Genomic DNA, 22,838 nt, shown 5'->3' with positions numbered 1-22,838 from the left:
TTTCCTGGGCTGCCTTCTTACCCCACAGCCCCCTGGAGCAGAGATTATGGGCTGGAAGATACTCCTGTTCTGACACTCACCATGAAGCTCAGGAAGTTACACACTAGCAAAGCCCGTCCGGCCTGGCAGAGCCACGGTACAGATTTTAAAACATAGCTCCTGGTCCCTCGCAAGGGCTCAAGTGCACAGTGTCGGTTAGCTGGTCAGCCCTGAGATCTGATGAACCAGAGGGAGGGAGATGGAGGAAGCCCGGGGAGGGGCTTCCTAACACTCCAGCCATTTTCTACCCACTCCTGCTCACCTCACAAATATTCATGAAATGAGCTGCATGCTGGGCACTGTTCTGGGCACTTGTGTTATATGGGCACAAACCCAACTGAAACTGTTTCCAAACCTTCCACTCACACATGGGTGAGGTCAGATAATGAATAAATAAGCTATCAGAGAAGCAGAGGCACGTCGTGTGACAGATTGCACCAAGCACTCAGAGCAAGGAAAGAGGCGTGGGAGGCTGGCTACATTGGTGGGGGGCAGTTAGGGAAGACCTCACAGAAAAAGGGGACACCTGAATCCAGGCCTGAAAGAGGAGCCGCAAGAATGTTCAAGACAGAGAAAACACTCATTGCAACAAGACTGAAATCCACCCGGCAAGGTGGCCTTGGCAGTCTCTGAGGTCTCCGCACGGTGTTTCGGTGCCGAGCACTCAGCAAGTGCCAAGTAACAGCGTCCTGAAGGGCCATTTTCCAGGTTCCAGCTGAAGACTGCAGCTGCTGAAAATGCAATACAGGTCATCTGAGCGTCCAGCATTCAGTCCTACCGTGCAGCACTGCCACCCCAAGTCCCCCAGCCCTGGGAGACACACACCTCATTACAAAAGAGGTAATGGGAGGGGGCTCCTGGGACCTTCGCTGTAATTAGGGCAAGATCTGAGCAAGGGTGATATATCCCCCTCAGCCCTCGGTAAGCCTCAGAGACAGCCATGGGTCCCTCTGCAGCTCCTATACCAACATCTATATGTGAACTGATTACAACAATTAATTTAATGGGGATTCCTCCACACAAACAATGTATCATTTTATTAGGAAACTCTATAAATGTCAGTGGTGCAATTCATTTTTATTAATTTTCTAAAATGAAATCAGCAGTGGCGGCGTCGGCAGCAAACAGAAGTTGTGTTGCCATCTCATTCAGCTAAGTATTGGTGTCATTAATTCCTTAATACCAGGAGGCCAGTTTGTATGAACTCAGCAGTTAACTGAACCAATTAATTTCAATACTGGAGATGGGAGGGTGGGTCCAAACTCGACTCAACAACTAATTTAGGAAGGTCCTTGAACAACCGTGGCAACTTTTCCTCCTCCTGGGACGAGAAGCTTTCGAGTGGAAATAGAGTGCATATTATAATACTAAGAGTCCCTGTCTACATCCTCTGTCGTGAGAAAAGAAAATTTACCCTTCCAGAACCTGGAGGAATCCCTGTAGCAGCCTCAGGAGGTCCAAGTCTCCAGCAGGCTGGGGGGGCAGCCCTTACAGACAACAGGAATGAGATCACTCTGTATGAAGCTCTCATTCATGAAAAGCAAGATCACAAATATTATCACCTTCACTTCTCTTAATGACCCAGTTAGGACAAGATGGACATCAACTCTACTTTCTACATGGAGATAATTCAAAGGGAGGCTAGGGCTGGAGAGATGGCTTAGCGGTTAAAGTGCTTGCCTGCAAAGCCTAAGGACCCATGTTCAACTCTCCAGAGCCCACATTAGCCAGATGCACAAAGGTGAGGCAAGCGGCAAGGGTCACACATGCCCACTAGGTGGCGCAAGCATCTGGAGTTTGGTTACAGTGACTGAGGCCCTGGCATACAAATTCTCTCTCTCGCTCTCGCTCTCGCTCTCGCTCTCACTCTTGCTCTCTCTAAAATAAAATAACATTTAAAAAAAAAAAAGGGAGGCTAGATGTGGTGGTTAGCACATGTAATACCAGCATTCAGGAAGCTGAGGCAGAAAGGCCTCAAGTTTAATGCCAGCCTGAGCTGTGTAGCAAAACCCTGTCACACACACACACACAAAAAAAAAAAAAAAACCAGCCGGGCGTGGTGGTACACGCCTTTAATCTCAGCACTCAGGAGGCAGAGGTAGGAGGATTGCCATGAGTTCAAGGCCACCCTGAGATGACAGTTAATTCCAGGTCAGCCTGGAATGTGAGACCTACCTCGGGGGCAGGGGGGTTGGGAACCTGGAAATACAGGTTGTGGCAATAGCTCACTCAGTAAAGTCCTTATCTTCCAAACGTGGGGACTTGAGTTAAAGCTCCAGAACCCACATCAGAAAAGGAGACCATAGTAGGGCCAATTATAATCCAGTGCTGGGGAGGCAGAGATAGATGGATCTCTGGGGTGCACAGGCCAGCTAGTCCAGCCTGACTGGTAAGTTCCAGGTCAGTGAGAAATCCTGTCTCCAAAAAAAAAAAAAAAAAAAAAAAAAAACAAAAGGTGGATGGATCCTTGGATCCTGAGGAATGACACCTAAGGTTGACCTCTGACCTCTGCACATGTGTGGGCACGAGCACATGCACCAGTGCACACCCAACGCAATACACACACACACACACACACACACACACACACACACAAAACAACCTGAAAATAATAGAAGAAAAGATAGAGTTTCTTAAGGAGGCAGAAGGACAGAGCTACTGAGTGACCAGTGACCAGACTCAACACAAATCTGACTATATGGGCCCTTCATGTTTCCCTATAAGCCTTAGGACAGGAAGTCTCTAACCAGGAGTCACATACATTTCTCAATTGAACCCCAAATTCTGATGCTGCAGGCGAGGGAAAGGCCTAGCCTTACAGTGTCCTTTGGTGCTATACTCAAAACACATTCCTGCCACATTCCCAAGACTCTCCCTGGTCCTTCACCACCCACTTAAACTTAAGGAGTGCCTCAAAGAGGACAGACGTGCACACAGAGAGGCTGGAGGCTGCTTGAGACTGGCCGCTGAGATCATGAAGCCACACAAAGGCAGAACCCAAACATACTTCTCTTACCCCAGCGAAGCCAAGCCAGTGGTCCTTACAGGGAAGTCCTGGGCAGGCTACATCTGGGAACTGGTTCAAAATAACAGATTGTCAGACCCTATCCAAACCTACTGAGTCAGAAGTAGGTGATCCCAGTGTTCTAATACACCCATCTGCTCCTTCTGACACCCACTCAAATGAGTTGACTGCCCTGGAAGATGCCCCCAGAAGAAAGAAGGAGTGAGGAAGCCAAGATTTACAGTCTGAAATGGATGAATTCTCTGTGCACTCCCCACATCATGGGAGAATGTCCTTCCCTGCCCCATTCTTACTTGGCTTGGCTGAGGCACTTGCTTGCGCCCTCTGACTTGTGAGTTGGTGTGACAGTTACCACATCCAAGCAGGGGGTATTAATTGCACTTGCATAGGTTGCCTTGGGCTTTTAAGGCCTGCCTTCTTCCATGAGAACCACTGACCACACAGAGGTACTTCCTCACTCTAGAGTCTGGAATGAAAGATGTATGGAACAGTTCTGACCCCAAACCAAATCTACAGGCAACCCATGGATCTACGAACAGGAGGCAAGTCACCAAGTTTGGGGCTTGTTATTTACATAGCTTTATCACAGGGGGAAAAAAAGAACTATGCAAACCATTTGCTCTTATAGCAAAGAAGATCATAGCCCGGGGGGGGGGGGGGGGGGCGGTCGCTGAGGACACTGGATTCTCCTCTAGGTCTTTGGCTTAAAGATCAAGGACCAGAGCCACTGGGAGGAAACGACTCTTGGAAAATATCACCCCTTCCCCCCCTTTTTTTTTTTTTTTTTGGTTTTGGTTTTGGATTTTCAAGGGAGGGTCTCACTCTACCTCAGGCTGACCTGGAATTCACTATGTAGTCTCAGGATGGCCTCGAACTCACAGCAATCCTCCTACCTCTGCCTCATGAGTTCTGGGATTAAAGGAGTGCGCCACCACGCCCGGCTATCACCCCTTCCTTGACATCACCTAGCCTGCTTCAAAGTGGAACTCTTTGCCCTCGCCAAAAGAATGCTGACCAGCAGACATCAAAGCTTAATTAAGTAATGTTTTTGCATGTGTATGTTTGTATGGAGTGCATAAGTATGTGTGCATGTCTATATGTGTGTGGTTTTGTGCTCGTATGAGTGTATGCTGAGGCTGGCACTGGCTCTCTTCTTCAGTTACTCTCGACCTTATTTATTGAGACACATTTTCATACCAAACCAGAAACTCACCAGTTTAGCTAGCAAGTCCCAGGGATCCTCCTGTCTCTACCCCCGCCCCCACACACATAGCTAGTATTACAGGCATAGGTGCTGGAGATTTGAGCTCAGGTCCTCATCTTACACAGCAAGCATTTTACTGGAAAAGCTATCTCCTTTTTTAAATACCTTCTAGCATGCATGTGCATTCTCAAGGGAAAAAACATGGCTCAAATGAACAGGTTAAACATAGGACCAAAGGCACAGATAACCCATCTCACCCTATCCCTGGCCCGAGTTAACAACCCTGCAGACTTTGGTGTGAGTGCCTAAGGGAAACGGCCTGAGCACTCCACCTTTTAGGCTCCAACCCACAGTCAGCTACCCAGCGACCCACATGCCAGCTAACACAAACACCTGGTGCCGTCACGGCTGATAGAGAAGCTGTGGCAATTGGAAGAGAGTGGCTACACGTTTCTGAAACTACCGCATTAAACGTATCATCAATAAAAACCTGAGAGTGGGGGAGGAAAGAAGAAGCTGCCTTTAAAATAAGTCCCGAATCCCAGCCTCACCGTACTTCAGGGAATAACAACATCACTTCCATGCGAAGAACTCGGGTCAGCTGTATTTTTGCCAGTTCTCTCCATTCCCAAGGGATGAGAGAAGTTAAATGTTTGTGGCAGCCCGTGGGTTTAAGGACAGTTACTGTGTAATAAACTGCAAACTTAGCCATTGCTTCTGATTTCGGAGATTTTCTTACGAGCAATTAAGAGTAACTGGACTTTCAGAGTGTAAAGCCCACGGGGATTAGAGTGGGCAGCGAAGATAGCGTCTCTTTTTAAAAAGTACGTTTCCTGAGACTACTGGTGGCAAGTGGGCGCTTTCCCAAAATAAACACCCCCGACCTGACACATCCGCCTGAAAAGCCTTCCACGCACCAAAAGGGTGGAGCCCTGAGCTCTTGGGTTCACAGTTCCCCCTTGTGTGGCGACCATTGTTCTCTTCCTAATTCTCCCGATTACATTCACTACCGCAGGCACAGACCAATTAATGAGAGCTCCGTGTCAAGGTCATCGAACACAACATGGCATCGTCAACTCATTACCCGGCATTGACTTGCCAAATCAGGTAATCCGTGAAAATCAATCAATCTATTCATACTATACACAGTTGAGAAACTGGGAGAGCTGGGACATTACCTTGTCTTAGGGGATGTGGTTAGCCATTCTTCATGTTTCTCAAATGTTATTAAATAAGCTGCAATTTCCTGAAACAGAAGAATAAAGAGATAATAACAACGATTAGCTCATATTGGACCCTGAGAAGTAAGAAAGCTGTTTCTGTTTCCCAGGTGCACTGTGCCTTTGCCCGGTTGGAACTCCATCTCTGCTAGAAAAACGCGCAACTTGGACTCGGCCTCTTTTGATTTTCCCGAGTCCTTCCCACTCATCCAGCCTTACTTCACCATCAAAGCCTGCATTTCAAAAGAAGAGTCAGTGGCAAGGACAAAAATATTTCTCTGTGGGAAGAAAACATCAGACACCCTTTCAGATTCCAAATGTCATTAATTTAAAAGAGGGAAAAATGCACTCCAGCAACAGGTCTCCACTATGCAAGGTTGTATTGGAAAGTTCTGTCCGTTTCTATGAAGCTGGACCGGTTTCTCAGCGAATCCTCCCAGCTTGACACCAAACCCCCACCCCTGAGCCAAATCACACAAAGATTAAAAAGAAAGGATAAAACCTTATTCCACAGAGGAGAAAGAGAGAGAATGCCTTTGCCACCACTGATAACTTGATCTATGGAGCAGAGCCTCAGAGACGAGCAATGACAGGTGAGTTTAAAGCAAAGATGTAGGAAATGTGGGCACCTAAAGGTAAATTAGATATTTATAAACACAACAAGATCATTGCAGATAGAATTACTGATTTGTTAATAATTTCCATAAGAAGCCAGTGGGTGACGTCAGCATAAGTCATTGCTCCAGATCTCAGCCAGGCCCCTTACTCCCAGCTTCAGACAGATCTGTTAACATGAAATTGGCAGGGATCATAAATTAAATTAAGCTTGAGCTAGTACACATCTCCCTCAATTGTGGTGGTGATATGACTCGGTGACACCATCATTGACTATCAGGGAAATGCAGAGCAGAAGCCTCCCTCTTGGCTCTTACTACAGCCAGGGCTGCTAGGACCTCCTTGGTATGAAGGAGTCTGTCTGCCCAGAAGCCAAGCAGCCTTTTGGACTTGGACACAATGGAGCTGACCTCTCTAACCAGCGATGCAAAGTAATCTTGAAGGAAAAGGTGGAAATACCACCAACAGTGGCTAAGCAGGGCCAGTAAGAGTAGAAAATCCAACCATAAAGGGTGAGGATATAGCTCTGGTGGTAGAGCGCCTGCCTAGCCTGCACAAACGCCATCCCCAGTGCCTCATGAAACTGGGTGTGGAAGCACACAAGCCTTTAGTCCCAGCACTCTGGATGATCAGAAGTTCAAGGTCATCCTCAGCTACATAGTAAGTTTGAGGCCAGCCTGGTTACATGAAGCCTTGTCTCATTAAAAAAATAATAATAATAAAGAGAGAAAAAGCAAAGAAAGAAACAACAAAAATACAACCATGTCATGCAGTGAGAGCCACTAGGGGTGCTGGAGAGCAAGGCCTCACATAATCCTGTGGAACACACACTACCACACAGTTGCAGTGACTGGGAACAGACAACCCAAGCCACCACAGTCCAGAAGCTTGCACAATTACACCAAGAACCTGGGGGTGGGGAGGGAAACAAGCTATGGAAAAGGTAGAGCTATTTCTTTACACAACTGTCTGCCATTTTACCTCAAGAAAGAACCAGCACATCATCCTCTCATCCTTGAACCTCTTCACAGTTTCTTTCCTCTCCTTGGGAAAGATCTTTCCCCAGGGTCTTACTGTAGGTTGATATCCCTTCCATGGGCCAGTCAGTCCTCACTGGTTAAGACAGGGGCTAGCTGCCCATCCTACATTGCTCCCACAGCACCTTCTGCCACTGTCTAGGACTCATCTCTCTGTTCGAATTGCTAGTTTACCTGGATGACACCTCCATTGGACCCCACAAAAGTAAGGAATATATCATCGCAGATCTATCCCCAGTATCCAGTATCCAGAGACATAGAGGAAGCATTTTTTTAAAATGTCATTTAAACATATGCAGGGCTGAGTGAGTGAGCAAATAGATGAGGGCTGGATAAATGGAGATTGATGGATGGGGGACATATGGAGAGAATATGGATGAATGGTGAGCCTGGGAGGATGGAAAAGTGGAAAGTAGAGGGATGGAAAGATGATATCTGAATGGTGAGCAGATGGGGGAGTGGAGGATGGGTGGAGTGAATGGATGGAGAGATAGGTGAGTAGATGAATGGATTAATGTGTACGTGGATGGATAGGTAGATGGGTGGATGGTGGATAGATGGGTAGATGGATGGGTGGATGGATAGGTGGATGGGTGGATGTTGGATGGGTATATGGGTGGGTAGGTTGGTGGCGGATAGGTGGGTCTATGAATGGAGGGATAGTTAGGTGGGTGGTGGATGGGTGGATGGGTGGGTGGCCTCTCAAAAAAAAAGAACAGCATTTTTGAATAAGGAAACTATATGCCTGCACTCAGGTCCTGCCTCAACTGTGCTCAAGACAGCCTGACCTGACACCAGGGCTGTTACACATTGGTGCTGGTCTTCAGCTGTCCTGGACACTGTGTCTGTGGCACCAATCCAACCCCAGACCTATGCTGCCCAGTCTTGCCAGCCCATTGTTGTTGCAAAATTTGTCCCCTCTTTGCCAAGGAGCCATACAGGGATTGTATCCTGCTCTCTCAAAGCATTGGGGCTAGCTGGGGGAATGAAAACACACTCCAGGGAATCAAACACATGCACACACATGTGTGTGCACGCACATACATTAGGAGCTCAGTGAGGTAGCATGATATAATAATATACCATCAAAATTCAGAGTAAGGGGTGGCAATGGGCTAGGTGGAGGGATTTTAAGGGACAAGGTATCATCATCTAGTCACCGTTGTCATGACAATACGGATGGCATGTTGTCTATGGCCATGACCTTCATGGGGAATAATCTCATAAACTCTTCATAACATAATATGAGGGCCGAACTGGGCCCATTTTTAAAAATAAGGAGACTGAGGCACAGAGAAGTTAGGTCACATGTGCAAAGTTACACAGCCAATACACGTGCAATTGGAACACAGATCCAAGTGGATGGTTCCACAGCCCATGCTTTGAACCATTACACTAAATTCTCTGAAGACCCACCAGGATGTGCTGGATGGAGAACAGAGGAAACATGTGATGAGTGTCCCCAGCCGAGGCCGACACCTACTTCCTGCACTGACCCTGTTACTTCACAGTCCATCTTCCATCAGTGGCCAGAAAGCGCGCAGGCTGAGCATGCTTCATGAGATGCTGTCCATCTTCATGATCAAGCTCATTTCTACCCCCAAACCCTAGTCTGCTTCATAAGGTCATCTGCTCCCATGTGAGGCAAACTTCCTTGTATCCACAAAAGACTTTAATTATATCTTACAAGGCAGAGATGCCCCAGCTGGGAGGGTAAGGGACCCTGAAAAAGGACTCTGAGCCTGGCCCTCCTATTCCAACTCTCTGCAAGCCCAGCACTCTGAGGAAGGTTGAGGAACACAGACCAAAGACATATTCTTTCATAGAGGAGGAAACCGAGGCACAGAGACAGCGGAGGCCTCATCAAAGGTCAATATTGTCTGTGGCTGAGCCACTCCAGAACCAGGACCCCTTCTCCACGTGTGAATGTTCTTTCCACTTCACCATCTGTCAGGTGAGGTGTGGCTCAGAAGACTCACAGGATGCAGAGCAAAAGAACAGGCCCCAAAGAGGTAGAAAGAGGCACTCAAACAAAAGTGTGGTCACAAAGCAAGCATTCCAGGTACATGTCTCACAAGAGTCAAAGAAGGTGGACTCTGCTGTGACCATAGATGGATGAAGGGAGCCTCAACATGCAGCCTCTGGGGTTGGGGGGATGGCTCAGTGGATAAAGTGTTTGCTATACAAGGATCAAAGGCTGAGATTGGATCTCCAGCACTAATGTAAAAGCCAGAAGCAACAGTGCATGTCTGTAACCCCAGCCCTGAAGAGGCAGAGACAAGAGGATCCCTATCTAGCTGAATCAGTGAGCTCCAGATTCAGTGACAGACCTGTCTCAAAAAGTGAGGTTGGGGACTGGAGACATGGTTCAGCAGATGAAGAGCTCAGCACTCAAGCCAGAGGACACAGGTTCAATCCTTAGACCCCATGTCTGAGGATTGAACCTGACAGCGAGGTGGTGGGCAGGACAGGAGAACTTCCCGGAAGCTCTCAGTGAGCGCAGCCCAGACAACAGCAGAGTGAGGACCGGAGAGCGGAACCTGCCTCCCATGAATGGAACTGCGAAAAGACAATTCTGAAAAGTTGTCCTCAAACCTCCACCTGCGTGCTGTGGCACACACACTCCTGCACATACATACAAATGCACAGACGCATGTGCATGTACACAAAAAGTTCTAAAACAGTGTCAATAAAATTTTACAACATTTTGACATAGAGTATAGAGAAGGGTAAAAAGAATGAAACATCAGCCAGGCGTGGTGGCGCACACCTTTAATCCCAGCACTCAGGAGGCAGAGGTAGGAGGATCACTGAGAGTTCGAGGCCACCCTGGGACTACATAGTGAATTCCTGGTCAGCCTGAGCTAGAGTGAGACCCTACCTTAGAAAAAAAATAAATGAATGAAACATCAAAACTGAGAAAAGGCTACTTGGAAAGGGTAGAAAATGCTCAATGTAATAAGCATGGAGGAGGAGGGGCAAGAAAGGGTAACAGGACAGGAATACAATCAAAATACAGTATGTCCATGTATTAATGTTTTCAATAAAAAATATTTAAGGTTTTTTAAAAGTAAAAGAGTGTCTAAGAAATACCCTCGACATCAACCTGTGGCCTCTACACACGCGCGTGCACACACACACACACATGCACTCACACACATATGAACATTGCTTCACCACACATATACAGACACACACTGAAGTCTCTGCAGGCATTTGCCATTGAGACATGGAAAAGAGAGATGCTCTGATAGAGGGCCTCAACACGGTTGTCCCATACTGACATCATGGTAAGAGAAGAAGCCCAGCATGATTGGCCGAGTGTCGATGATGCCATTGAATGAGATGTCCAGTCCACGAACAGAGACTGCCAATCTGTGGTTGCCGAGGGCTGGGAATAAGGAATGACTGCTTAAGGGGATGGAGTTTCCCTTGGGGTTGATAAACATGCCAGGAATTAAGTAATAGTGATGATAGGACAACACTGTGAACACAACTAAATGTCACTAAGGGCAAATTTTGTTATGTGTATTTCATCACAATTTTAAGAAAGATGTGCTGGCTTGAATCTAAAATGCCCCCATAGGTTTATAGGATTGAGTACTTAATCCTTTAGGAGGTGAAGACTTGCTGGAGAAAGTGTGTCACTGAGGATGGGCCTTGAGGTGTTATGGCCTATCCCGGCTTGTTGTTTTCCCTGTCTCCACTTTACCTCTGCTGATGTGATGGTGTGACTCTGACTACCTGCTCTCGCCATGCTGCTCCTGCTACAGTGGGCTCTGCCCTTGGGAACTGCAAGCTGAATTAAACACTTTCCTTCCCCGAGCTGCTTCTTGGCCAGGTGTTTGTACACAGCAACAAAAACCAACAGATACAAAACACAGAAGGGGCTGGGAGATAGCTCCATGGGTAAAGTGCTGGCCTCACAAGCATGACCGTCCAAATTTGGACTTCCCAGCACCCCACATGAATGCCAGCAATATGTTCCCATAAATTCTAGCTCTCTGGAGGTGGATGTGGGTAGATGGATCCCCAGGGCAAGTGAGTCCAGCCAAATCAGTGAGCTCTTGGTTGTCTCAATAAATAAAGTGGTGAGCGATAGAGGGAGACCCCCCAATATAAATTTCTGGCCTCCACATACACACACACACACACACACACAAGTAGGCACAGGCATCCAGGCGTGGCTAGGACAAAGGTCGTGGACCACACAGCCTGCAGACCTAAACCGAAGGAGCCATGCTTGTGCGGCTCCCCAGCATCCGTCCCTCGTCCTCCACCCTGCACCAACACTGAGAAGAATGACTCGACTGTCAAGATGAAGAAACTCACCACAGGCTCCAAAGCAAAGACTGTCCAGCTTGCAGATTCTAAATGTTTCGTTTGTCCTTTGGATGTTCAAATAGAAAAACTGCTGCCAATGCACACTGTGTGTGGCCAGGGCTCAGAGAGCAGCCCGCTCACGGTAGATGAATCCCACTGTCTTTTGGGCTCTGTTTCAATGGGGAAGAGTCCCTGCTCACCAGGGAGGCAGCGGGTGCACCCCCATGACACTGACCATGCTTTCATGGAGGATGAGGGAACAGCACTGGGCAGCAAGGATCATCCGTCATCCACTTGCCAGCACCATTCTCAGGCTGGCAGACTTTCATGGAAGATGGTCAAGGCCATCCATGGCTGTGGTGAGCTGGCAGGGACCTGAAGGCTCAAGGATCCCCCACAGAGGCCACCTCCCTGGGCCATGTGGGTGAGAAGGCACTGCTATGCTGACCCGACTCCCATGACACCAATAGATCAACTCTGCCTACATGACCCTCGGCACCTGTTTGTGGTCCTTCCCTCCCCCCACCAACCCACCCGGGGAAAACGTCAGGCTGCAGCACCTCACGGTGAGCCTTCTGGAAACCTTTCTGTATTGACTGAGCACTTGGGGACTCACAGAACATAATGTTTTCTAGGGTAGGTATATGTGCGGAGAGTCTGAGTCTCTGTCCCTATACTACCATACATACCTGCATCGCTACAGTTCTTCTGTCCAAAGGGGACTCGTTAGAAAGTTGAATGGAAGAATGCAAGGGTCTCCTCTGAAGGACACAGACACAAGAGGGTTGCCCTGAGTCTCCCTCACTCAAGTGTGAGAACCCCGGCGTGGACAGCAGGATGGGGACAAGGCTGTGTAAGGACTCTACAGGAATGCTCTCCAGAGCAACCCTCCTTCACCACAGACCAGTCCCTGCATGAGTGCCAGAGCCCCACTATCTGGGGGGGTACACAACAGGGGCTATAATGCCAGCCACATGTTGTCATTAAAATTCAAGAAGCTCCATTTTTGAAGATTTTTTTTTTAAAAAACTAAGAGAAGTTAATTCTGTAATAGATTTTATATTTTAACCCAATGAATCCAAAATAGCATGATTTCCCTAATTTTAGAAAGCAGTCAGGAGCTGTTTCCTATTCTTTGCTCTGTTTTCTAAATCTGGTGGCGTTTCCATTCCCAACCCACCTCACCCAGCCTCGGGGACCACACACGACTGCTGTGTAGGACTGTGGCCCTAAATAGACACCGTGGGAGCCTGCAAACACAGCATGCCTTCTGGAATCAAGGCCAGTGTGGTCCCTCCCATCTGTCTGGGATAGAATATGGGAGTCTCAGAGGGCTCGATGCATCAGGCTGCTCAGCAAGACAACGCCCTCCCCAGGAGCTGCGCCCCACCCACACAGACAGCGCTTGCCTTCAACACCACAGAACAGTCAAGTGCAGAGAAATAGCCTCCTTCCCCCGCCCAAACAATTTCCCTAGAGCATTCCTTCCTTAATATGTTTGCAAGGTACAAGATGAATATTAGGGTGAGACAATAGGTCTATTGGGGGTGGTGGAGAGATTGTTCAGTGGTTAAGGCACTTGCCGGCAAGCCTAACAACGCGAATTCAGTTCCCCAGTACCCATGTGAAGCCAGTGGCACATGCATCTGGAAATCCTTTTTAGTGGCTGAAGACCCTGGTGTGCTCTCTCTCTCTCTCTCTCTTTCTCTCTCTCTCTCTCTCTCTCTCTCCCACCCCCTCTGCTTGCAAATAAATAAATAAAAATTTTTTCAGGTCAGCCCAGGCTAGGGTGAGACCCTACCTCAAAAAAAAAAAAAAAGTGGGGTGGGTGGCTGGAGAGATAGCTTAGCAGTTAAGGCGCTTGTCTAAAAAGCCAAAGAACTCAGGATTGATTCCCCAGTACTCACATAAGCCAGATGTACAAGGTACCACATGTGCCTGGAGTTCGTCTGCATGGCTAGAGGCCCTGGCATGACCATATTCTCTCTCCTTCTCTCTCTCAAATAAATAAATAAAATAAAATATTTTTTAAAAAATTTTAAAGGTTTATTTAGGAGTCATTGATGCTTTTTATAACTAAACAAATAATATATATGTTCATGTGTGTGTATATATATGTACATGTATGTATGTTTGAATGTGTATGTGTGCATGCATGTGAGTGTGCAAATGTCTGTGTATATGTGTGTTTGTGTATGTGTATATGGTATACATGTGCCTGAGTGTGTATGTATGAGTATAGATGTGCATACATGTATATATGTTTGAGTGCATAGATGTTTTATGTATGGATGTGTACATATGCATTTGTATGTCTAGGTATGTATATGCATCTGTATACATGTATTTCAGCATGCATTCATGAGTATATGTGTGCATATGTATATGTGTATTTAGATTTTAGTATACATGTGTGGGTGTTTAGATATATGCATATGTATGTGCATATGCATGTTGGGATATCTATGTACATCTGTGTATGTATGTTTGGGTTACATATATGCATGTGTGTTTGCATGTTTGAGTGTATGTATATGTGTGCATATTTTGATTGGGTATGTATATATGTGTATATGCATGTGTGTTTGGGTGTGTATATATGTGTATTGCATGTATGTGGGTGTTTGGCATGTATATGTGTGTAAAATATGTGTATATACATATACACCAGGATATACTTTGCTCCTCAGTCTCCCAAATTCCAGTAACACAAATATCTCTACGGTCTACACAACCTCAAATATCTTTTGCACACAAAAACATGGGTTTTCAACCAAGGGCTAATTTTTAAAGTTTGTTTTTTTATGAGAGTTCCACACAAGGGTTTTTATCTGTAAGGGACCAGTGTGGAGGGAGGAAAGCCACAGCTCTCCTAGCAGCTGGCCCCAGCATCTGCTAGAGCCACAAAATGCAGCTCTAGTACTCCCAAATGTAAAATAAAAATATCTTGTTTCCAATACTCTTGGTTTTAAGGCTCGTGCTTAATGTCCTCTGGGTATTCCGGCGGTGCCAGAGCACCGTGCTACGTACTTTATTAGGGCTGTGTGAATGTCATATTAATGGCTCCTAACCAACATGTTTAGAGAAGAAACTTTTCCCAGAATCCACCACTCATTGTACTTGACAAAAAAATAATAATTGGCCTTAACTTAAATAAATAATCATTCTATACCCCCTTCCAGGGGCCAATCTCCCTGCTTTCTCTAGGATACCATGTGCATAAAGCTAGTGTGTCCACTCCTCTGTGACAAGGATTCCAACCAAGTTCAGTGGTCTAGAGGCTTTTCTATACTCTCCTGGGCCTATCCTCTGGTGACATCTGGGGCACCCAGTGACCGTGCCCATAGCCCTGCATGGGATCTCCCACTCACTGGTCAAAACCAACATCCCAGCTCATTCTTGCAAAATGATGACCATGAGAAAGAGCCAGCATGTGGACTAACTGGATCTTATCTTATTGTATCTGAACAGGGTTGCTGGCTCCCTGCTGACCACTTATAAGAATGGAGGTGATCAAGGCCTCTAGGAGTCAGGGCGTCTGAAAAGCTTCCAAGGTAGTGACAATTCAGAGCACATTTATTTCCTTTTCTTTTAAGCGTTTTATTAACAACCTCCACACATATTCACAATGTACCCTGATCATAATTCCTTCCCACCCTCCTCCTTTGTCTTTCCTCTTATATCCCCCTCCCACTAAACCCCTTCTTTTTTCCAGCTAGTCCCTCTTCTATTTTGATGTCATCTCTTCTTTTTTTTACCATACTATTATGCAGGTCTTGTGTAAGTAGCATCAACCACTGTGAAGTCATGAATGCAACGCTCACTTAATGTCTGGAAAACAGTATCGCAAAGCTCCCTTTCCTTTGGTTCTTACATTCTTTCTGCCACCTCTGCCACAGTGATCCCTGAGCCTTGGTAGGGGGAGGGGGTCATAGAGATGACTCACTGTGTGCTGAACACTCCACTGTCTGTTCTCAGCACTTGGATGGGTTTTGAGTCTCCCCAATAGTTCAGAGCACATTTCTAATAGGCTGGAGTTTTGCAACAAGGAAGCCTGGTGTGGTCAGATGCCTATGAACATCCAACAACCAATGGATGAAGAAACAACAGGCCACCAATTCCATTCAGAGACAGAGTCAGCCCAAGAGCAATTGACAGGGTGCTTCATTCACGTATCTGCTCATAGCTACAATGATTCAGGGGACTGTTGAATAGCTACCACATACCAGGTACTATGTCCTAACGGAACAAAGACATGAACAATGGCTCTTGGCAAATTAGCTGGAAAGACAGACAGGGCTGTGAGATCCCAAGCTATAGTGTCAAGTGCCCAGCAGACCGGGCTCCAATAAGGGTGAACAATGTGGCCATGCTGAAGAACAGGAGAAGGGAAGGTTGTGCCAAGGAGCTGGCCTTTAGACTGTGTTGGAATGAACACAGGGCTGGCAGGCAGGCAAGCAGCAGAGGCATGAGGGTAAGGACACAGCACGTGCCGGGGCCGGAAATGGAAAAAGTCAATGTGTTTAGGAAAACTGAAAAATCAGTAAATGAAGTGGCTGGAGTCCTCAGGGTCTGGGGAAGACTGGCAGAACCCAAGCAGGAAGGTAGGTGTCTGCAGGCTCTGCAGGAATTAAAATGCCAGGCAAGCGGAGTTTCAGCCAGGAGAGCCAGGAGGATCGGAGAAGGCTTTTAAGCCGAGGAGAGACACAGAAAGGACTGTACTTTGGAAACGTCGCTTTGATGGTGGCACAGCAGAGAGGGGCCGCTGCTGGGAGACGAGACTGAAGGCTGAATGAATGGTGACGCTAGGCGAGGGCCGCACAGCGCTGAGTGAATGCTCGTGAAGAGGCCGCGAGGCTCGGAGCCCGGCTGAGGGGAGAGCGCGAAGGACGCGCAGGCGCTGAGAACAGCTCTGCAGCCACAGGCCCGCATAGGCAGCCTGGAGCTGGAACCTCCCAGAGCCCACCTGGCTGGTTTCCACATATGGCGTTTCTCTCTTTTGCATATTTGCTGATTGAAGATGGGGAGATGGGCATTCCCAGATGCTCTTGAAGAGAATGAAGTCAGGCACCTGTGAGCCCTGTTCCCCCAGAGTGCCCACTGACTGGTACCAAGGAGCCACTGCCCACTGCAGCTGGGCCTGAGCTCACTGGGACCTCATCTCCACAAAGCCAGCTTCCTTCACTGACAACACCTGTAAGCACTTGACCTTGGGGCTGGGACACCTATAACCTTGGAAACTGAGTCTATTATGAGACTGACATAGGTCTGGTATAGGTTCGACATTTCAGAATGGCAGATATTTTTAATTTTTTTTTATTTATTTGAGAGAGTGAGAGAATGGGACACCAGGGCCTTCAGCAGCTGCAAACAAACTCCAGACGCATGTCACCTTGTGCATCTGCCTTACATGGGTCCTGGGGAATCAAATCCGGATCCTTTGGCTTTACAAGCAAGCACCTCAACCAATAAGCCATCTCTCCAGCCCAGAATGGCAGATGTTAACAAGGTTGACATCAACCAAAAACTCATTATTCCGTAATACAACGACAATGGCTGGTCAAGCTGGACCAAAGACGGCCCCAATTTCTAGTCCGAGCTCACGCCAATTGTCTTCTCTTTTTGTGCATGTGTGTGGTGTGCTGCTTGCACATGCATGTGTGCAAGGGGGAGCAGAGGCTGTCATCAGCTCTCTTCCTTGACCTCTCTCCACCATATTTACTGAGGCAGTGTCTCTCATTGAATCCAGAGCTCACTGACCCAGCTAGTCTGGCAAACCAGCTTTCCCAAGTGCTGGGATTACACATGCTCCTTCATGCCCACCTGGAAGTTACGTGGGTTTTGGGGATCCAAACTCTGGTCCTCATGTTTTCCTGGCAAGCGCTTTGCTCACTGAATCTTCTTGGTCCCATCAATATCATTGTTGTGATTATGACACTCTCTGAACTCTGATTTCACCTGCCTCGTACTGCTTTTAGAGTCTGAAGCTGGACCCTGTAAGCCTTCCCTATTTGCCAACTTAGGAAAATATTAACATTCATTGAGAAAGAGCCACAAAGTGACCTTACATGATGACAGTGGCAAAAAAAAATAAAGCCATGGTGGGCTTCCTGATTTCTATCATTCTTACTATTTTTATTGTTATTAGCATCATTGCTGACCAGTCATGCCCTTAGGACACACTTCCTTCACTGTTGCTTAGATCAGCTCTATTACCCCATGACATTCTTAAGACACAAAGCCACTTCTGCAAACCTCAGCCCATGGCCTTGCCAGCAGTGTGGTCCTTTGGAGGTCATGGGTTCTTTGAAGAAGTCTGAACTGCAGCTGGTGGAATATGGGGTTAACATCTCCTCAGCTATCTACTGACTTCTCTGCTTCAGACTAGAGGTTATACTTGTTCTCCTGCCCCTGACAGTGTGGGGACACTTGGGATTCTCTTTAATTCTTATGAGTAGTTAACCACCTCCTACTGGGTATCAATTGTCTACACTACATGTGCTCTGCTCGAAGAACCAGTGTGATGCCTGTCTCCCAGCCAGATCCTGACAGACATACGAGCCATCCACAGCCCACAGTCTCACCAATATATCATCTTACAAGACAGCCCCAAAAGTACAGTAGTAATGAGAAGGAAAAGTAGCATATGTTAGGAAGAAGTATCCAAAATATCTCAGAAAGGACTTGGCAGCGAGCTTCTGAGATGTCCACAAGATAGTAACTTGAGGTCATAGAGGGATATGTGTCCTACACTTCGGTTTGTGACCTCAGTATCTCCATATTTGGGAAATTTTCAAAAAAGTTTATTTGGCTTGGGATGGCTTAGCAGGCATGAGTGCTTGCTGCATAAGGATGAGGTCCTGAATTTGATCCCCAGGAAACTACATAACATAAAAGCCGGGTCTGCACAGGCTCTAGTCACAGCACATGGAGAAATCATGCTGGAACTGAGAAGAAAGCCACTTCCCTTCTGGCTAGCCATCATAGTGAGGCAAAGTGCTATGTGAGCTGCTGGGGATGGTGACCGCCAACAAAGTGAACAAGCAGGGGTTTCTGAAAGCTTCAAAATCAACCAGCCAGGCAAGATGAGCACACCCTTTTCATAGTGGCACAAGGCTGTAGGAGTAATCATCTGCTCTCTGGTTGGATATGAGGCCCACTTAGTGGGAGGAAAATCATAACTGATACTGAGAACCAAATAGTAGCCTATGGATATGATGGTCATAGACTCCAGTGGGAAGGTACCACTGCTATTCGGCTAAAATGAGAGGGAATTCCCATCAAAAAAAAAAAGTCTTCTAAATGTATATCATTATCCCCTTTGACCCATGCTGCTCTCACTCTTGGCAAGAGAATCTGCATTTTACAGATGGCAATAAATACCAGGTAGACCCAAGAACCTTCAGTATAATAAGAAAAGAAAGTTGACTACCTAGCACAAGACAGTCATCTCTATCACATCTTCCAGGGTCCAGGAAACATCACAGAGGAAGTGGCAGATTAAACATGAATGCTGTTCTGACTGCCAGCCTGAGAGCCTCCTCTGAGGTTATGGTGGTAGACACTGAGGAGACTCAAAACTCATCAAAGCAGAAAATCAGAGGCTCCAGAGAGTATAACCATGAAGGAGACTTATAACATAGACCCCAAGGCTCAAGGAACATTGCAAAAGAGGAGGTGTAAAGATTTTAAGAGCCACAGGGTGGGAAGGAATATCATGAGGCATTTCCTCCCTTCCCACACACAGAGAATGACTGATGCATTTGTGACTCCACAGTGGGTACCAATAACCCCACTAAGGAGGGGAATGAAGGCTGGGGGAGAGGGAACATCAGAATATAACTCAACAGGAACATGACCAATATACGGTATGCGCATACCGTAAAATTCACAGCTAGTAAAGAAAGCCAGGTGTGAGCATCCATGCCAGAAACTCCACGGCTTTGTCATATATTCATTAACATGTGTGTGCTCATATATGTATGAACACATGTATGTGTAATGCATGTGTATGTGGAGGCCAGAGGTCAATGTCAGAGGACTTTCTTGGTCACTCTCCACCTTATTTTTTTTTAATTTTTTTTTTTTTTAATTTGAGAGCGACAGACACAGAGAGAAAGACAAATAGAGGGAGAGAGAGAGAATGGGCGCGCCAGGGCTTCCAGCCTCTGCAAACGAACTCCAGACGCGTGCGCCCCCTTGTGCATCTGGCTAACGTGGGTCCTGGGGAATCAAGCCTTGAACCGGGGTCCTTAGGCTTCACAGGCAAGCGCTTAACCGCTAAGCCATCTCTCCAGCCCTCCACCTTATTTTTTGAGCTAAGATCTCTCACTGAACCTGGAATTCACTGATTCAGCTAGACTAGCTAGCCAGCAAGCCCCAAAGATTCCCTGTGTCTGCCTGCCCAACGCTCGGATGACAAGTGTGCGCCCTCACATCCAGCATTTCATGCGAGTGCTGGCATCTGAACTCAGGTCCTTGTGCTTACACTCGCTGAGCCAGCTCCCCAGTCCCCTTGCCATGAATTCCAAAAGCTTTGCTGCTGTGTTCAGGCAGCAGGTCAGCCGTCCCCAGTGAAGGACATACAGCCAGCCTCAAAGAGCCAGGGTTAAAACATTGCAGGTGTAGCCTGGGCATGCCTGGCTTTTTACGAAGGTGCCCTTGTGTTCTCAGAGGGGTCTGCCACAAAGCTGATAAGGACCTACACTTCTCAAGTGCCCAAAAGTAGAAGGCGATATGGCATCAGGACAGCTCCATCCTGACTCTGCCTCCATAAAGAGCGTCCGCCTGTCACCTCTGCCCCAGATGAAGATGTGGCCTCGCTGATCTGACAAGTTCAGCTCAAGAATCCAAAGAGCCTAAAAGAGCAGAGCTTGCTGTTATCAGCTCTTCCAGAGCCGCGATATAAACCTGAATATAAAATAGAAGTAGCGTTGCGAGAATTTGGCTTCTTTCTCAACCTTGGCAGGATGCGATCTGCACAGAAAGTGTCACTGGCAGCCACACATTGCCAGCTCCCATTAAGAACGAGAGACAAGGGAGAGCTATGCAAAATGTGCTGTAGCCATTCAATCTTTGTATAGCCACCTCCCCTGAGATGAATTCTGATCCCTGGCTACGTAAATTAAGAATTGACATTGTGTGTGTGTTGTGTGTGTATGTGTGTGTGTTCTCTTTCCAACAATAAATAATCTTACCCATAATGTTAGAAAGCTTTACTCACACTTCTACTCAATCGTATTAACCAATGCAGTCCTTTGGAAATGCATGTTTCACCATCCAAAGACGTGGGGAAAGCCTTGAAGTGCATGTGGCTCTGGTGCTATGGGGACAAGGCAGAGGTGGGCATTTGGCCTTGCTCCAGGCCCTTCCTGCCTTGGAGACAAGTGGAGCCTAACTCCAGGCAGCTACATTTCCTTGCAGAACAAACACCACTCATGCCAAACCCACCACCCCTACCACAAATCCAATAAAACTAATATAAAAAAAAACAGAAGCAAGCCATCTTAAAATTAACACATCCAAGATACAAGCAGAAACCATTGATCAAAAACTCCTATCTTCCCTCACAGCCGACAGCTTCGGAGCAGTCCTAACACCCCATAATGGAATCCCATTATCTACAAAAGAAGCTCGTTCCAGAGGAGAGTCACAAACAAAGAGCGAGTCAAAGGAGACCAGCAAAGGGGGAGACAGGCGCTTGCCTCTGCTACCAGGAAAGGGTGAGATGCTACAGCTGAGACACACCACAGGGGAGGCTCCTTCCCCAAGTTACAAACGTTGAAGGGAAGGGAAGGTGCCGAGGCAGGGAAGCTGGAGTACCCACTCCTTTTCCAACTGTGCAAAAGCAGAATGAAAGTTGATCACACAGGTTCAACAATTATCTGTCCCCAAACTCCAGAACTGTCCAATTAGGAAAACATGAGGTTTCAGATAAGGTAAGGAATAGGCCGGGCATGATGGCGCACGCCTTTGATCCCAGCACTCGGGAGGCTGAGGTAGGAGGACCACTGTGAGTTCGAGGCCACCCTGAGACTCCATAGTGAATTCCAGGGCAGCCCGGATTAGAGTGAGACCCTATCTCGAAAAAACAAAACAAAACAAACAAACAAACAAAAAAAACAGATAAGGTAAGGAATAAATAAAGTTCATGAGAAAACATGCCTTAAAACCTTAATTCACACTTCAAACAAACAAGCTCACTGTGTTGCTAACGGAGTGTGACTTGCTTATAGGCCACTGGTGGCCATTCAGAGATGAAAGGTGTTTGAATTTCATAGCCCATCTGCACAAGAGAAGGTCGTCACCACCTCCATCCGATAACACCTGTGATCGTGAATCCCATAAGAAAAACAAGCCACCCCAGCTTCGAGCTTTGGGGACCAAAGAACAATCAGAAGGAGAATTCATGAATTTTCTACGGGTAATTGTTCTACTCCGCTTTGAAGAGTAGTTGAGTCTGGTCTCAGAAGACCCTAACATATGCATGAGCACAGCCTTCCTGGCCAACTCATAACTCAAAAGGGCCATTGCAAGGCTGCGGCAGAGGGGGAAGAGGGACAGAACGGGACTGGGTAGAGGCCTTGTCCCCAACCTTGTATAAGCCTGCATCAGTGTTCCCTTTGACCAGGGGAGCTTAATCCCCAGAATTCCAGATTCCATTAGAAAGCTGAAAAGAGCTCTTCTCCCTCTTGCCTTGATAGTATCAAGCAGCAAGATGAAAGATAAGGGACCCAGCAGCAGCATGTCATGTAGCCTGCACACCGGCACGGCTGCAGGGCAAAAACCATCCTCAGTCCAATACGCCTTCCTGAGAACCTTGTGGTAGACGATAAACACAATGTCAAAACCATAAAGGAGGAGTTTATTTTCAAAGGATTGTAACAGCACAGTGTTAATAGGAGGAAGGGGAACTGAAATGCTTTTCATTTTGTCTAGGTCTTCTCTCTAAGCTTACAAATGAGGAAGGCCAGACACCCAACTCAGAGAGTGACACAAGACTGAGACCACCAAGACGGGAAGGAGGCCAGGCTGGCTGGGGCTATTGCTCAGTGGGTAGAGTGTTGCCTCCAATGTAGGAAATCCTGGTGGGGCACACTTGGAATCCCGGCACATGGGAGGTAGAGGCAGGAGGATCTGGAGTGCAAGCTCATCCTCAGCTACAGAAGGAGTTGGAGAACTGCCGGGATCGCACATGATGCTATCTCAAAAAGAAAATAAGGAAATCTGACCATGGAAGGGAAAGAGGCTGGTGTCCTTGGTCCTGAACCAGCACTGTGGTCCATGGCAGTGTCTGTGTGTGTGTGTGTTATACATATATGTGTGTACCCATATGTGTGTGTACACGTGTGGTAATAACTAGGGGTAATAACTGG

The 22,838-nt window shown here is 47.1% G+C and overlaps 1 protein-coding gene across 12 annotated transcripts in view; it reads right to left on the bottom strand.

The window, feature by feature from the left end:
* Nucleotides 1-22,838, bottom strand: part of Camta1 (calmodulin binding transcription activator 1) — a 933,671-nt gene that overhangs the window by 604,149 nt on the left and 306,684 nt on the right. For all 12 annotated transcript variants that reach the window (XM_045148752.1, XM_045148751.1, XM_045148756.1 and 9 more), the window contains one exon: nucleotides 5,447-5,514. In XM_045148752.1, the coding sequence (XP_045004687.1) occupies nucleotides 5,447-5,514 (68 nt within the window). The remainder of the gene's footprint in view (nucleotides 1-5,446; nucleotides 5,515-22,838) is intronic.

This window comes from Jaculus jaculus, chromosome 5 (genome assembly GCF_020740685.1).
Source record: "Jaculus jaculus isolate mJacJac1 chromosome 5, mJacJac1.mat.Y.cur, whole genome shotgun sequence".
Lineage (NCBI taxonomy): Eukaryota > Metazoa > Chordata > Mammalia > Rodentia > Dipodidae > Jaculus > Jaculus jaculus.
This window is presented reverse-complemented; position numbering and strand designations above follow the sequence as displayed.